This window comes from Parus major, chromosome 2 (genome assembly GCF_001522545.3).
Source record: "Parus major isolate Abel chromosome 2, Parus_major1.1, whole genome shotgun sequence".
NCBI lineage: Eukaryota > Metazoa > Chordata > Aves > Passeriformes > Paridae > Parus > Parus major.
In genome coordinates this window covers 142,970,500-142,988,036 of record NC_031769.1, presented here as the reverse complement: position 1 = coordinate 142,988,036, position 17,537 = coordinate 142,970,500, and the positions used below count along the sequence as shown (strand labels likewise).

Sequence of the window (17,537 nt, the reverse complement as noted above, 5' to 3'; positions counted from 1 at the left end):
GTGGTTTATCCATACCTGGTGGATCTCTGCAGATGTAACAGATGTACTGCTCTGGAATGCTGTCCTCCAACAGTCCCATGCATACACTGTGCTGCCAACACAAGCATTCTTCACACTGATGTCAGAAAAAAAAACAACAAAAGCAAAAACTAAAACTGAGACAAGTAGGTGCAAAAACTCAGATGCTACTTTTTGTATCATCAAAATGCAGAGAACAGCACTTGAATTTAAATAGCTGGTTTGAGCAAGAATATTTTAGTTGGGCAATTTGTATTTGGGTAGACAAAGACATCAAGTTAAAAAAAGAGCTCTAGATCTGAAAGTTACCTCAACCACAAACTCCAGACTGGAAAAAAAAAAAAAGAAACTGAAGATGTAATATCATATAGTATTTTATTACAACATTCAGTATTTTAGCACCTACATATTTAGTAGTGAAACATAAGACAGGAGTATAATATTATAGTAAAGTAGAAAGATAATGTAATACATTACAGCATAACAGTGAAAAGGAGAAAACTCTTCAGTTTAATTATTTATATTTACAAAGCATCTCTCCAGTGCGCTAGAAAGATGTGCTTTTAATATCGCACCAATGGAAAATCTAAAAGAAAAAGAAAATTAAGAGAAAATGAAAGAGGAGAAATAAGAGAATAGGAGAGTAAAATAGAAGTGGTAAGACATGAGAGCCTAGAAACAGCAAACTGGTTGCTCTCAGTGAGACAAGCATGAAGAGGAAAAATCAGGCTGCCACTGGACTTCAAAATCAGGCAGGAAACTATCTCTTATAAAGATATTTCCCTTTCTCAACTCTGTGCTTGCCAGTGTTTTAAACATCTGCTAGCTCACTGCTGAAAATCTCTCCTCTTTGACATGCCTTTGAGCATCAACCTGTTCAAAACAGGGAAGTCACCTTTCCTCCTGTCAATACAGCTACGGTGTCCCCTCCTGTCTCCAAAGATTGTTAAACCAGTCCATTTTTCCACATTGTGGAATTCCACATTCACATTTCCACAGCTGAGCTCCTGCTCAGTTTCTCCAACACAGCACTGCATTTTAGTCTGCTCCCTGAGACAGCCTGTGTGCCCTTCATTTCCAGGGCTCTGCCAGTTCCAGAAGAGGAAGTCCACTAACACATGACAGCCCTACTTGTTTCCTTTAAATCTCAATAAAGGGCTCCACACTATCAACAGGAACTGTACCACAGAAGTAGTTGAATACAAACCTGATTTTGAATGGGGATAGGAAACACAGGAGGTTCATGACCTTTTTAACGTTGTTGACAACTGAGTTCTTCCTTAGTGCTTTTTGCATTTGATTTAACCACTGCATTATAAATTGCTTGAGAAAAAATACTTGGAATTGCTCGTGGATGGGAAATGCTCTCCTCATTGGAGTACAAATAAGAAGGAGTTGCAATCCATCAACACCTGAATGCTGTGCAGACATAGCATACTCTTCTTCCCTTTTATCTATACCAAGTTAAGATGTACATTCTGAGCAGTTTCTAAAACCTGGTACTGATATCCAGTGTGAGAAGTGCTATTCTAAAGATGAAATACACACCACAGTACTGACAGTATTCAGTGTCTGCACAGGAGACATGCTGCATGCAGAGGAGGGACATTTACAGTCAGCAGAGAGGCTTCTACAAGTGCTACTGCAAAGCACAAGGGCCAAGCCAGGATGGCTCATATAATCAGGATGGTCTGGGGAACAGAAGCAATAGTTTGTGTGTGGAAGAGGATACTTTATTCCAAATTTATCAGCTGGCTATAAAGAAAAGGGTTACCTAGCAATTTGTCCTATATATCAAATTGCTAGAGAAACCCCATCCTAGAGAAACAGCTCTGCATCCACTTTGTTCTTGTTCACTTATGTACATCTCTCTACATAATTCCAGTCTGTGACACATCAAAAGGGCACCTTCACAAGCAAAACATTCACACAGAAAATACAACTCCACACACCAAACATTTTTACCTGAATCATAAAGCCATTTTCTTCATCAAGTTCACAAATGCATCTAACAATTTCATTGATAGCATCATCTTCATCCTGAGACTCTTCAAAGTTAGTTGAATCAAAATCCTGATTGTATTCATCACCACTAAGTAACAAACTCTCTGTGGAAGAATCATCCAAGAACTCCACATCTGAAAGGTCTAATAGAAATAAGGGCATGTGAAACTGTGTGTGGAGAGACACAATAATTCAAAAATATACAGGAAGTTTGGACAGGTAAAAATCTTAATCTGCATTAGCAAAAAAATTGCTCTCAAACACACTGCTGGTATATGAGATTTCAAGATGAATTCTGCTACGTGTCTTTGACGTGCTCTCCTCAGATAAAAAGTAGCAACACTTAACCAAAGCCATACAATGTAGAACAGCTTGAGGGATGTAAGCATTTTGATTTAAATAGACGGAGGATAATAAAATCAGTCATCATATTTATAGCTACCATCCCAAACATAAACCAAATTATTTCCTTTAAAATTCTCTTTCTTAAAAAATTAAACCTATAAACTGAAATTTGCTGTTCATTCAACCTACTTTCTCCACTAAGGTCAACAGACAGGATAGCTCTTGGATACTGGTATGAAGTGTTCTTCTCTGAGAACATACTGCGCAACGTCAGAGAGCTGCCTGAGGACCGTGTTAAGGGAGAGGAGCACCTGTCCAGGAATTCAACAGAACTGTCTTCATAATCTGAATAATCTGAAAAGTTAAAAGAAAAGAAGTCACTTTTACAAAGCAAAATTTATAACAAATGAAAAAAACAAAACAAAACCAAAAAAAACTGTATACAGATTTTACTGCAGCATTATGTTGACAAGCAAAGAATATCAACGCTGAGGTATCAGGATGATGAAACTGTAAATAAGAAATGGCAAAAGCTCTTTGTAACATTTTATTTAAAAATTTCCAGTAAGAAACATAATCAAGTTTGATAGGTAAGCATCACCAATTGTAACTCCCCTATCTCTGAATGTACAGAGGGGTAATTTTTCCTAGAATATTATGCAGTCTTCTTTTTTCCACAATTCATCCTGCACCTTCTGCTATCCTTAGAGATGCTGCTGGTGACTCTCTCTTTTGCCTTAAGTCTGCTTGCAGCACTACCAGCATTGCTACCTAGAAGCAAACACAGATGACTCTGTCAGTTTAAATGATAAAAGCTTGTCTGTACCCCTGCAGAGGAGCACAGGGAGCCCAAGGGAAATTTTCTTTGGATTTTCCCAGGACCATCCCATGAGACATTTAATGGGCCAACAGGTCCTGGGATGGGCTAGGGAGCATCCCAGGAGAGTACACATACACAAGCCCAAAGGAAGAGGATGAGCAGGCAAACAACAAACAGCCCCTGGCCAAGCCCCTCTCAGACTTTCCCAGCAGTGCCATCACTTCCATTATCCATGCATGAAACCCATTAGGATGTGTTACCCACAGCAGCTCTCTGGATCATCTTCTGGACTAACGGCAGTTGCAGCCCAGGGGGCTGCCAGTGGAGGGCACTTTGGGATGTGGGGAAAAGTAACTTTGGGTTTGCAAATGACTTACTATGAAATCTTTAGGGAAGAAAATAAAGGTGGGGAAGATGGATGAACTGAAGTGACTTGAGAAAGGATAATTATGAGGAGAAAATGGGAATAACAGGATGAAAAAAGCCACATATTCATAAAGTTTTGTGGTCACTACACTTGCCTGGCCATGCCCTGCATCCCATCTGTACTGGCAGAGGTTTTAAGTGTCCCTCCAAGGGGGTTGGACCACTGCACCTCCAGAGGTCTCTTCCAATCTCAACTATTCTGTAATTTTTATTAAATCTCATTTCCATCTGCCACCTGGGGAAGGGGCTCTCGATTCAGGGTTCAAGAACATGGGCTGTGTGCCAGGAAATGGAGTAGCACTGCAGGTCAAAGGGTCCATTTGTCTGTGGTGTCAGCACACAGAGAGACTGCAGTGACAACAGTGCCAGCCCCATGCCAGACATCTCTGGTCACAGAGACCCATAAGCTCATGCTACAGCACCTGCAGCCAGTCCAAGGGTCTGATTGCTTGCATGGATCAAGCTGGACCAGCTGATGAGAAAGTGAAATGGCCTGGGAGCAATGGGTCAATGGGTCAGTCTGTAAGGGCCAGCTCTGGGTGGAAGTGACTCTCTAAGCAGGAGAGCTGGGGTGGGGGGCTCTGGGGACCCAGGGAGTCCTAGACAACACTGGGAGTGTGTGAGAATGCACATGGAAATGAGACTGTCTGTACTGCAGTCGGGCTGCTGCCTCATGAGCTCGTATCTGCAGGCACAGAAATTGGAAAGACTGGGATCCAGAGGAGCTGTCTGGGCAGACAGTGTCAGAGCCCAGCTGCTGCAGAAATCCCCACTGAACTTACACATCTCTGTACTATCTTCTTGCTCAGCCAGAGACAGAAGCAGGATGAGGCTGTTATAGCACACACACAAGCACAGACAACATCATTTGCTTCTGCCTGCTGGTCATACAATGGCACTGAGATTTATCTTTACAACCAGCATTGTATCTTTTCCTCCAACAAACTATTTGCAACAGTCTCAAGAAAAACATTTGCAAGCCTGTCCCTAATCATAATCACTGAAGAGACTGTCCTAGGAGAGTCAAGTAGTTGCAAATCATTGAAGTTAAGGTGGAAGGGACCTTAAAGATCATCCTGTTCCCCCGCACTTCCAGTAGACCAGGTTTTTCAGAGGTACATCCAGCCTGGTCTTCAACATTTTCCCAGGATGGGACATCCACAACTTCTCTGGGCAACCCATTCCAGTGGCTCACCAGCCCCAGAGAAAATAATTTCTTCTGACTATCTAATCTAACCTAGATCTACCTTCCTTCACTTTAAAACTGCTGCCGCTTGCCCTATCATTACATTCCCAATTAAGGAGTCCCTCCCAGTCCTTTCTGCTATAAGGTCTTTTCCCAGCATCCTCTTTTGTATAAGAGAGCCTAAAACAGGCTCTCAGCCTCTTATCATAGGGGAGGTGCTCCAGCCCTCTGAACATCATCATGGTCTTCCCCTGGACCCACCTGATGATGCCCATGGCTTCAATCAGGAATTACAAGTAGCTACCCATTTGCTACTCTTAAAAATTAGTACTTCAAATATAAGCAAGCAATCAGACTATTACACTTTCATCCTTCAGTAGGAAGCATTCCTGCTCCCACCTATCACTACAGTTTTCATGCTATGGGTTCTATAATATCCTTCTCCCCTAGATCACCTTCCATGAAGCCACTTTCCTCTTTACTGTCTCTGTCCAAAGCACACCATCTCCAGCATTTCCCAAGTGTATTCACAAGGAGCAGCTGAGTTGATTACTTCGTGCTGCATGCCTTTCAGCCTCACTGCAACACAGCAGCATAAATAACAGGCATTGCCTACTTTCTGCTACACATGGGTTTTATACAATCAGTAAGTCACACGCAATACTCAGAGCACAAAACCAGTCTTTGCTGGGGTTTTTGTTTTGTCTCAAAGCCTTGTTTAAAACTTACCTGGGGCAGACAATGTACCTGTTCCCTTTCTGTGCCCAAGACACATCAATTTCATTTCAAACAAAAGGATCATGCCTCACACACTTACACTTCTGTTCACACCTAGAATGGAGTGATAAAGTCCTGGAGAGAGTCCTGTTTCTTTTGACAGATGGGGTTTTCAGGGTCAGACACCAGAGTCAGAATCTACTGGAGTATTTTAATTTTTTCCCCAGTTAAAGAAAGTTAAACTTTAATTGGACTGTTAAACCCAGATTGTCACACAATGAATCTGCAAAGAATAAAACTGCTTTTTGCATGTGGATTTAAGATTTCTATTTGTTGAGGCATTGGGCATGTTTTCTTCTCATATTTAGAAACACTGGATAAGGCTCCTAGAAAATGGAATCTAATTATGGTACCTCTGCCAAGCTATTAAGTTTCAAGACTGGCAAAAAGACCAAAGGAATAAAAAGATGAAAAAAACAAAAAAATCCCCAATAACAAACAAAACAAAAAAACAAAACAAAAATACCCCACAAAACCCAGCCCACAGCAAATCACATTATGACCACAAGAAGATAAAACCAAAGAACAATACTGAGCACATACCTAGCATTCATCAGTATCTTCTTGCAAATACCTAGATGACTTCTCAGTGCAAGTTAAGAAGCTCCCAATGACATTTAAGTAAAATAAGCAATTGAAGTTTATAGCTTAAAATTACATTATTCCAGTATAAAGATGAAGTACACAAAACCCACAATTCACACTAAAGCACTGCATGATCTGGAACAATTTTCATGTTGTAGCACAAATTTTGGACAGAGAAACACATAATCCATAAAATATAAACCCCATTTGTCAAGGCAACAGACAAGGCTGTTAGAACAGACACCAACCTCAGCTGTGAAGGAGTAACTGTTAAAGAGGGAGTGCACTGCATACAGCAAATCACTGAAATGCAGCAACAAACACTACAATAATTTTAATGTCCAAACAAAATAGCTATGACATGTATACAGAGTTTCAAATTAATTTAAAGAGATGAAAATAACAAGCATATCTTTCTGAGGAAGAAGAAACATCTGTGAAATATGTGTGTCTATCACATAGAGAGAGACAGGCTATAAATGCAAGAAAAAAGAAGTCCCAAGTGTCCTTTTCATATTTAAGGCTAAAACTTACCCTTGGACATTTCACATTCATATTGTTTACAAACAAGTTGTACTATCTAATGCTTGAAATACTCTGAGTGGTTTTACTTACTTTAAAAAAATATAAATTGAACTTACCATGCTGTTTTGATTTCTTCTTTTTTTTCTTCTTCTTTTTCTGTTTTGGTTTATGATCTTTTTCCTTCTTCTCCTTTTTCTCCTTTTCTTTTTCTTTCTTTTTACCTGCAATAAAAATTAAACAATTTAAAGCAGCTTAACTCAAAATCAAAAGCTCTAGTTGTCTAGTCAGATCAAAATGATTCAATTAATTTACTTGTTATCTTGGACACACCTCTTATTAGTTGCTGGTAGGATATTAAAAAAAAAAATCTCATTTGACAAATATTTTATCATTATAAATATTTCCAAGATATCAAGGCAGAAAAAATACAGCAAAATACACAAAATACATAACATTACATAAATAGCTTATAGCTTCTATTTTACTTACAGTTTATAACAAAAATATTTGAGCAAGAGAAAAAGCTTTCATAAGTGCAAAATTCCCAGTTATAAAGGTTACATTGTTCTAGAAACACTATTAGGCCTATAGAAAGACATTTGGAGGAAATTCAGTATCACCAATTGCTGCTGCTGTCAGCACTGTGCACTATACAGTGGCATCCTCACAGAAAACTGATTCTGACTAGAATTTGACATACTTTTTTACGCTGCAGTTCACTTCTAACCACTGTTGGCACTGTCCATACACGAGGACAAGCACTTTGACTCTGAAAAATTCTTTTTATCCTGTTAATTCTCCCCAGATAAAGTACATCCCACATTTTAGCTCCACAATAATTTCTTAAGTTATCAGAAGTTAGACAAAAAACAAGGAAATTGACTTGCTACGAAAAATAAGCCTCAAAGGCAGGATTTTTTCCTGCACAGAAATTGGAGCAGGCTTATCTTCTTGGGGAATACAGAGACAAAACTTTTACTCCTGGGAAAAGGCAGTAATTCTAGCCAGCCTCGATTAATTTATTTTATTTTGAACACAGGATAAAAACAGAGTCCTCTTAATCTGTATTTTATTTCACAAATTGACAAATGTGTTGCTAGTAATCCTTGTTTGCTCCTCCCATCTCAAATCTGAAAGTACAATGAAATAGCCAGGATTACACATTCTACTAAAAAAGAAACCAAGCCAAATGAAAATCCAGAAGCAGTGGGCCTCTTATAGGTACTTTAGGATCCTTCAAACTCCTTGCTATGGGCACCTTCATTTTATCTTCTGTTACAAACCTGTCATATACATAAAGAGTCTTTTTTAAGACCTTAACAAACAAAAAGTGCAGCTGGGCCCAAGAAATCTTCTGTGCTTTTACATTTGTTCTTCAGAGAAAGGAAGTGTTAGAGAAATTTTCTTTTTTTCATAAAAATTATATTGCTCTCTACATACCATATGTTGAAGAACTTTTCTCTTCCAGTTTTCCTTTTCTTTCCATTCTAGCTGCACCTGCAAATTGAAGAATATATCACATAAGGCCAATGTCTGGCTGATGACCTAATTTCTTGTAAAAGTCATTAGACTGTAAAAAATCCTAACAGCACACAATGATAAGAAACATACAAACAATGTAAGTATTTTTAATGTCATTTTACAATTATTTTTATTGTCTAAAGCACTGGAAACAAAAAGTATTATAGTTTACCAACTTCTGAATCCTTGTCCTTCTCAATCACTTTCTTTAATATTTTCTACTTCTGACTCTCAAAACACCTCTCCTTTATGGGTACAGAGCTCTGTACCTCTGTCCCTTCAGACCTCAGTGATGTGGAAAACCTTTTTTTTTTAACTATTCCCTTTGGGTAACTTGAGACGATTGGTTAAAGGCATTTTCAGATGCAAGGCATGTGCATGGGACAAGGGTACTGAAAACAAGAAGATGGATTTCCATAAGGATTGCAGCCAGCCAGGGCTGGGTCAGATCACTGAAATGTCAGTATTGGCGATACCATCATCACACTTAACAAATCTTTACTGCATGGGAATGCCTAGATCTTAAGTCTTACATACAAAACAATACACGCCACAAAAGGTTTCTTCCTATATTTTGGAATTTGCACTCACTTTTACTACCTGTACTGGATAAAGTGTGCTTTTGCTGACACTTTTAAGCCTTTTTGTTTCTTTTTGTTCCCACTATAATAGGAAACCACAACAAGAGTAACATTTAAAGGTGCTGACAATGTCAGTATCATTTAAGTTAATACTCCATTATGTTAACAGAGAAATTAGGCTCTGGTACATTTTTAGTCCTGTGTATAAAACATTTCTGCTTATTGAATTTTTCATTGATTTTAATAGTATTTAAATAATTCACTTTCTTTCATTAATCCACATTTGAATAGCATGTACAAGTACTGTGATTTGACAGAATTTGACATCATATACTGACAATTCTTGTCTTGTACTATTTAGAAAAGTTTATTCAGTGAAATATTTAGTTGTTTTTTTAGCTCTTTATCTGATGCAAGTTAGGAAGTAACAAACTAAAAACAAAACAAAACCAAAATTATAATCTTCACTGCTAATATTAATAATTTTTAAATAATCAAAGTAGAATAAAATTTATTTATAAAGAACATTATTGAGGCAATTCAAAACTCTCTATTACTGTGTCCATCAATATTGTTAGAGCTCCAGTATTCATCTAATTGTCTAATTAAGAAAATTGTCCAAATTGACAAAGGACAAATTGTCCAATTAGACAAAGAAATTGTCTAATTGTCTAATTAATCTATTGTCTAATTAAGAAAGCCTAATTTTCATCAGACCGTTGAGGACATTTTAGGACCATGCCAAGGACAAAAATGCAGCTCTGTGAAGTCATAAAGGGTTGAGGTTTTTCCATGTCAGCTGTAAACACTTGGAGGCACCATTTACCTTTGGTGTCTCTCAACAGAAGACCCCCAACAAAAGCATAAGCATGTAAAAAAAAAAGTTCTGAAATATACCTGCTATTGGCCAAGATATTCAACAAGACAAAATATGGAGCTGATCTGGAATGCATTAAATAAGCATCATTAAGATAATTTAGTAAATTCATCAGTCATAAAAAGACTCTGGGGAAAAGGCAAGAACACCTCAAGCCTTCCCAATAGGGGCAGACCAACCCAATTCTACTGGGATACCATACAGCTCATACAACACCCACTCCTCCAATGAGCCTTCCTGGGAACACAACCAAAATGCCACTAGCTGGAAAGCTGAAGGGCCAGCAAGAACAACAGCAAGTGGTGCATCACCTCTCACAGCACACAGCAGGTGTGCCCAGCTGCAGCACAGCTCTGTACTGTGCAACCCAGGCAGCAGCAGCTGCTCAGCTCTGGGCACTGGCTCCTGCCACACAACTCAAGCTGCACGGCCACGCCTGGGGTTACCTGAGTGTTTCTACTGCCTCAAATCAACCATCTCACCTTTCAAGACTGATTAAGGCTCTTGCCTTTGTCTGTATTTCAAGTGCATTTAGCTTGCTTGGAATACTTATCACTGACACAGAACACTATCCAAATTATTCCTTTCTTGGGTTTCCTAATTACCATTTGTCTCTGTTACAGGACTGAACTGTTCTGCCATCTGTAGAGCAATAAGTATATTTTAGCACATTAGTAAAAGAAAAGTGACACTTTCCCACATCATCATGCTATCAACGTCTTGTCTCATTTCTAAAAAGAGCGCAAAAGGATCACCCAAATGCACGTAATTCATTTAGATCACTGCCATTTTGATGAAAAGATGTGAGAACACCCCATCCAAGTAATCTCAAAAGAAATTTCGTCTCAGCATTACATGAATTAGTACTTAAACTTTATTATTGAGAAGAAATCCTGACCTGACATCCAAATATGATTTCATTCCAACAGCCACAACACAACAGATTTCAGCATCTCAATAATTTTCAACATAAGCACATCTGACAAAGTAATCAGTAACTGTTTGAAGGAACACTAATATTGGGCAGAAATCCCCCCAGTCAAGCAAATACCCATCTTGCTGTCAGAACTCTCCACACTGCCTTTCTATAATAACTTGAAAATAGAAACTATTATGCCTGTGTACATTGCAATGTTATTCTTGACTTTAACTTAATTGAAAATCATTTTAGATAAAGAATCTTAAATTCTCAAACCCTACATAAAGTGTCAAAGCTTGCAAAGTCTGCTTTTCAACTGTGCAATCACTATGCCTTGCACAGAACCACAAAACTGGACAAGGTGGTCAGTCAAAGGGGCAAGTAACTATGGAACTACTAGCTTTTTTTTTTTAACTGCTACTTTTAATTGCAATTTTATTCCTGTTAAGGAGTCTAGCCAGCCACCTCCCACACAGTGAACGTGGGAGGTCTGCCGTTAACACTCGGCACAGAGAAAGACAACCAGAGATTAGACTTGGTAAACTACTGATTTTGTCACCATTCCAAGATCAATTTTATCACTAGAAGACTAATTTCAGATTAAAAAGAAATGCAAACCACAGCATTCCCAGTCCAGTTTATAACATGTTTCCAGTACTACCTCCCCTGTTATGTCACAGAGAAGTGACACAAGCCCCCTCATGCAAGTATAGGCACAGGACAGGATGTTGTGCCTTAGGTACAACAGGACTTGCAGTGGTACTGCTTATTGCAATTCATCAAGCTCAAATGATTTGTAGCAATATGAAGCAAGTTATTTTGTTGACTGATATTCTATTTCATGGCTTTCCATGTTTAAATAATATCATAAATATAATTATCTGCATTAATATACAATTTAAATCATATTGCAATAGAAATATCAATCATGCTGGTTATGTTTAATGTAGTGTTTTGAATTCCCAGTGCATATGATCAATTTTATATCTAAACAGACTTTTAATTGCATTTCACAGACTGATACTAGACCCTGTCCAAAATTATGTCATTAGGAAGAATAAGCCCAAAAAGAGGTTCTTGATTGCTCATAACCAGCCTAAAGTGGGAACTTCAGGGCAGAGATTAGAATGGCAGGCATTCAAATTAGGCAGTAAATCTGACTGTTAATAGATGGTTGAAGTAAAACAAACAATCCTAAAGTAACATGAGCAAATAACAAGATGAACAATAGGTTATCCCTCTTAAAAGCAAGGTAAACCAGTAAGACTGGCAAAAGTGACCAAACTCATTTTCTGAAAATTTTGTACATCAGCTGTTTCTTGTTCCTGCTGCATTAAACTGTTACCAAGGAAATTATATAAAAGTATGCAATGTTTCTTTGCTTTCAGTCTTAAATGCAAATTTCACCAATATAGTTAACCTAATGTTACTCTACTAGCAAAATCATCTACAGGTGTTAGAATAGGAAATAACAGCTAGTGATAGTATTGTTATATCAGCATTATAAATATTATATTGTTAGATTAGAAAGTGTAACAATATTTTCCTTTTACTTAAACTTCAAAACCCAGATTGCTTGCTGAAATTATGTTTGCTCAATATATAAAATTTGAAGTCACATAAATGGTGCAGGGTTACGGAAAACAAGAGAAAATCACAAATTTAAAGAGAAGCACAACTACAGAAAGACCTAAACTTCATATGTGCAGAAAGGCAAAACTACTGTACTTTGCAAGTATTCTGATTGACTGTGTAAAGTCTTTGAAATATTAAAGTGACCAAAGACTAGTTATCTGCATTTCAAGCAATTTGGCAAAAGAAAGCAAAGATTCTTAGTTCTGTGTGTGCAGTATCAGATGATTGCAAGTAGGACCTCAGAACAGTTTAGTAAAGCAGTACCTCTGATCAATAACTAATGGGTAGTGTACAGGTGTCTGTCAAGTGCACAGTACTTCCATGGAGCCTTTGGATTGAGGGAATCATCACAGAGTTTTTATTTTGCCTTTCCAAAATGATAAGGTGTTTATTTTGAGCAATGATTTTGAAAGCTATGTGCTAATATTATGAGTTGCCATTTATGCATCTGCACTTCAGTGCAATCCCTCTCCTCTGAAAATACCAAGTCAGTACCTTCTGAATAAAGTCATTAAAATGCATAATTTTTAACAACACTAAATTATTTTTTCAATTGACTCAACTGATAGCTTCCATCAGAAGTCAAAATTTCTACATCACAAATTGCATCTCTGGACTTAAACCAGTTCAGCTCTGTTACAGAAGGGTCAGGGATCAGACCAGGTTGTTCCAGGCTAAATACCATCACAAGGTATCTCTGAAACTGTTCACAGTTATCTATTTCAATGATTACAAAGATAGCAAGTCTAACTTATGTGCACTTAACAAAATCTGCAGTGATGTCAAAATCTAGAACTCTAAGTATGTCCAGACTGTGTTAATAATCTCTTAACAGCAGGAACACCATGAACAGATGTAGATTTATAACAGTTCTTTCAGATTAAGAAAACACAATTACAGAATAGTTTAGATTTTAAACCAGAGTTCTCAGTTTGTAATGGATATAGCCACAATGCATACATTTAAACAATGTAGTATATTAAACTGCACTTAGGTAGGTGTTTCTGCATAATTCAAATTAAATTTTTTCTCAGATATTTCAAGGATTTAGAGGCATGAGAAAGGAAAGCTTTGAGCACCTCTCCTGTATATATTTGCTTGCTATTGTTTAAACAGATAATTAGGAAAGTACTGATAGAAAGAGTGGATCCTATTTATTTTCCTGAAGCATGCACAAATTTGGTGTAATTAGGGGTGCTTCAGGAATGTGACTTGAGAACCTGTGCTGTTTCAAAGGCAAAATGATGCCTTCTAAAGTAGAGAACACAAATTTATTCAGTAGTGTATACTAACTCCAGAGGTTTCAAACCTGAACTTTAAATTGACATTTTTCTTTTTCCTATATGATTATGAGGATAAACACGTTCCACCAGAGTTAAAAGACTGGGATGAACCCAAAACACATATGAATTTTAGTTAATAGTCCTAGTGACACCACTGACAGAGTCAGAGAGATCCAAAACCTGCCACAAAATCTGTGAATTAAAAATACCAAACTGCTTAGATTAGTCTTTCAGCAACAAAGCTGATACTCAAGAAGCTGTTGGGCTACATGATGCAACCTACTGAAAACTTCTGACATTTGGACAGAAATTCAGTATGAAAGCTCAAGACACAGTTCCATTTATTGTATGAAGGATAACTGCAATACATGAAAATTAGGAACGAAACATATGTACCTGGAAGGCAAAAAAACAGAAGACAAAAAATGTAGCTGGCAAATCAGTTCCTTTAGAGCTTGTAACTCTTAAAATTTTATAGATATTAAAAAAAGACTCATTAAGCTTTATATACAGTATGAATTCTATCCTCTGGTAGAGGTTGCACGCATTTTCAGCTTCCCACTATGGAGTCAAGTTGTAACAACAGACAATTTTATCACGGAATTTTTCCCTGACATAAACTGTGTGGACATGTCACATAATTCTGAGTCATTAAATGAAGGTGGCTCTAAAAGAAAATTATTTTGTTGCTTCAGCTGTGGCCAAAAGCAAGACCCAGCTCAACAATCAGGTCTGAAGTGCACTTCTGAGTGCTGGATTTAGAACTGGCTCACTCTGCCCTGAGCCAGGCCCATGACAGGAGCAGGCAACTTCCAGCATTACCAGCTACATGTAAAATGAGCCAGAAAATATAGCAGAAAAGACAGAAGTTAAATTTCTAGTAACTGAAAAAGAGTTTTACCAAACAGGAAACAGATGGCTGTTGGGAGCTGTTGCTTTCTTTTACAATCTTGTTCAGTGAGTGGGCAAATCCACAACTCCCGAAAGCACTTCTCTTAGTGGCAGAAGACATGACATAAGAAGGACTTTTATAGAAGTCATTTTCCCAGGAATCTGTAATTCTGCTGCTATGCCATGTATCAAGGGCAAATGAAGACTGACACATGGTTCCACTCAAGTAATTAAGTAATATTTTAATATTTTAAAAAGCTTAAGTGGTGGCTCACTAGAGATACCCATAGCCCTTATTTTGACAAATTAGTTTAAGACATTCAGAGATTATTAGACTAAGATATAGTTTAAGTGTCATATCTCTATCATTTAAGGTCATGCTGTCCTCCCTTACAATCACTCATATTTATAAAAAACTTTCTGAGCAGAATATAATAATTAGATTTTTTTTCCCTTCTTCTTAGTTTTTTGAACAATTTTCTCATGAAACAAAACAAAACAAAAAAAGGCTTTAAAAGAATTCTTTCTTGGAAACCAGTTAAAAATGGTATGATATCCACATACAAGACTTACTTAGAAAAAAAATTACATGAACACCTAGCATACACTGTATGAAAACATCCCACTTTTAAGGTCCACTGTGGAAATCCTTTCCCAAATCTCTTGGTTACCTCTATCCAAGTGTTTCATGTAAACCACGGTAGTCAGTAAACTGTTACAAAGGGAGAGGCAGCCCAGAGTTGCAGCCCTGTGCTCTGTGCTGAGGGTGACCAAGTCTATATAAAAGTTTTTGAGGATTTTTCAGAAATAGTTTTAAGTGTAGCAAGTGAAGGACAGAATTTCCACCACAAACAGACACAAAGCAGAGGAACAGTGACTGTCTTTGAGAACAGCATTTTTTTAAAGCTGAAACCACAAATTAGTATGTTAGTAAAGAATCTGTTCATTATCTTTACAACTTTTAGCAATAGCAAAAGTATTTTTGAAATACTGCTTACTACATTCCACACTCTCAGATTCTCCTTAAGGCATGTTAGAAGTGCTAAAGCAGCTGTAAGCCAGTGAAGACAAAGAATATGCAGATGAATGGAGTCCAGAAGAGAGGCAGGTTTTTGAGTGTGCAGAAAAGAAAATAAAAAGTATCCCCTCTTTCTATGGGACTGAATACACACATTTTAACCCTACAACTACAAATCTCTCTGGTTGTATACTGAATCTCTTTACCTGACGCTGTTGTAGCTACTCTTCCATCAGTTACTGCTTTGGAAGAAAGATATGTAATCATCTGAATATCTTCCTTGTCTTTACTGGGATATTCATTACGGAAAGTGGATTCTGCGGATAATGGTGCTGTAACTTCCGAACTACGGCTTAAATCAAGAGGGAGACATGGTCCACGCTTCTCAAGTGACACATGAGCAACATCAGGTACTACATAAAAGAAAAAATCTCATATTAAAAAATACACATGGGTCCAACAAACAACAGTCTGGATTGCAGCGTTACATAACATAGGAACAGCAAACAGCTTTAGCTACAGCAGTTCAAAATATCCCATTAGCTGAAAACCATGAAAGGTCTAATTTTTTATGATTCAATTTCTCTTGGGCAGTTCTTTATTAGATTAAGATACATTACCCTCCAATTTTGATGACTGTTGGTTTTGACCACTGATGGAGAACAGTTTTCCATCAGTAACTGAAGAGGGAGAAGAAACTTTTTCTACAGAATCATCAGGCAAGGAGCAAGTGGCTAAACGCTGTGATCTTCTTCTCCGTTGGCTATGTTTGTAGGATCTAGGGGAACTCACTGGCTGTGATGGACCTAAAAAGAGATCTTTCAATGTTCATGAAGCAGAGAGATACACCATCATCTTACCGCAGCATTTGAGATCTAAAGATGGGGAGTGCTTTAAACAGCTCTTATTTGCAAAGCTGGTAATCACAGCAAAACTGGTAAAATTACAAAACTGTGACTACCAGGAACAAAGAAAGATTTATGCTCAAGACATGATTCTGGCTTACTTATTATAAATTACTAGGGCACCTAATTCCCCACTGGTAAAGGTGTTTGTTTTAGGCAAGCAGTGTATTTACAGTAAGCAACCCTCCCCTTAAAACCCAGGCAGCAGGTTACTTATAATGGAAGGGGGCAATAGGATTTAACAATAAACAGAACAAATGATCACAGTTAAAGCTCTAAAAAGTCATGGATAGTATTAACATATAACTTAAAAAAATAATTGAAAACAGTGTTTAATTTTATATCCTTCCTCCTGCCTTCTGATAACCTGATATCAATACCCCAGCTGAAATTCAAACACACACTGCCAATGCATGGCACAGTAAGAAGGCTCCAGAACTTTATACTTAAAAAAAACCAAACGGGGGAGGAGGATTGATATAGGTTAATATAGGCCTGATTCATTAAAAACAAAAAACCCACACTCCCCTACACCTCTTCAATATTACCAGTTCCACAAAATTTTGCCTTAGAAAAACATTTAAGTAGCTATTACACTGTAAATCACTGTTGTCTCCTTTTTGTAAGCAGTTTTTAGTCAGATATACAGATTTAAAAATTAAGACACAGCAAAACTAACTTTGCATTAGAGGTAGAAAAAACTTGGAACCAAAAATTAAAGACAACACTAACAAAATCTAAGCTACTAAGTAACCAAGCTTTAAATTACCTATTTTTAAAAAAAATATTGCTACAGAGAAGTCCAACAAGAAGTCCAATTTAATCCAAAATATAAGCATGCTCCAGGAAAACTACTTACCATTGCTCTAGGGGTGAGGATGGAAGGTGTATTACAATATGGATGACTGCTAACATTTTGTGGGGACAAAATACAATTTTTACCAATGTGTCCTGAATAAAGAAGGCTGAATTTGCACTCCTCCCTCTCCCACTTATTTAAAGTTATCTATGAGCAAAGATTAAAAAAGAAACTTATCTCGTAAGTGAAAATACAAAATCAAAGTTAAGGGGAGCACGATGCAGGTTGAGTCTTCCATCCTCAATCACTATACTAAAAGTGAAAAAAAAATGTATTTGACTTACTGAAACCTGCATTTATGTCAACCTTTGGCCTCATCATTTAATGTTCTTTAGGCAAAGGACCTGACACTAAGAAACACT

General features: G+C 37.4%; 1 protein-coding gene across 3 annotated transcripts in view; it reads right to left on the bottom strand.

Moving 5' to 3' along the window:
* PHF20L1 (PHD finger protein 20 like 1) overlaps nucleotides 1-17,537 on the bottom strand; it is a 59,409-nt gene that overhangs the window by 15,591 nt on the left and 26,281 nt on the right. For all 3 annotated transcript variants that reach the window (XM_033512457.1, XM_033512458.1, XM_015618068.2), the window contains 7 exons: nucleotides 16,032-16,217; nucleotides 15,618-15,824; nucleotides 8,127-8,183; nucleotides 6,803-6,907; nucleotides 2,557-2,721; nucleotides 1,984-2,165; nucleotides 16-115 (listed from right to left, as the gene is read on the bottom strand). In XM_033512457.1, coding sequence (XP_033368348.1) covers nucleotides 16-115; nucleotides 1,984-2,165; nucleotides 2,557-2,721; nucleotides 6,803-6,907; nucleotides 8,127-8,183; nucleotides 15,618-15,824; nucleotides 16,032-16,217 — 1,002 coding nt within the window. The remainder of the gene's footprint in view (nucleotides 1-15; nucleotides 116-1,983; nucleotides 2,166-2,556; nucleotides 2,722-6,802; nucleotides 6,908-8,126; nucleotides 8,184-15,617; nucleotides 15,825-16,031; nucleotides 16,218-17,537) is intronic.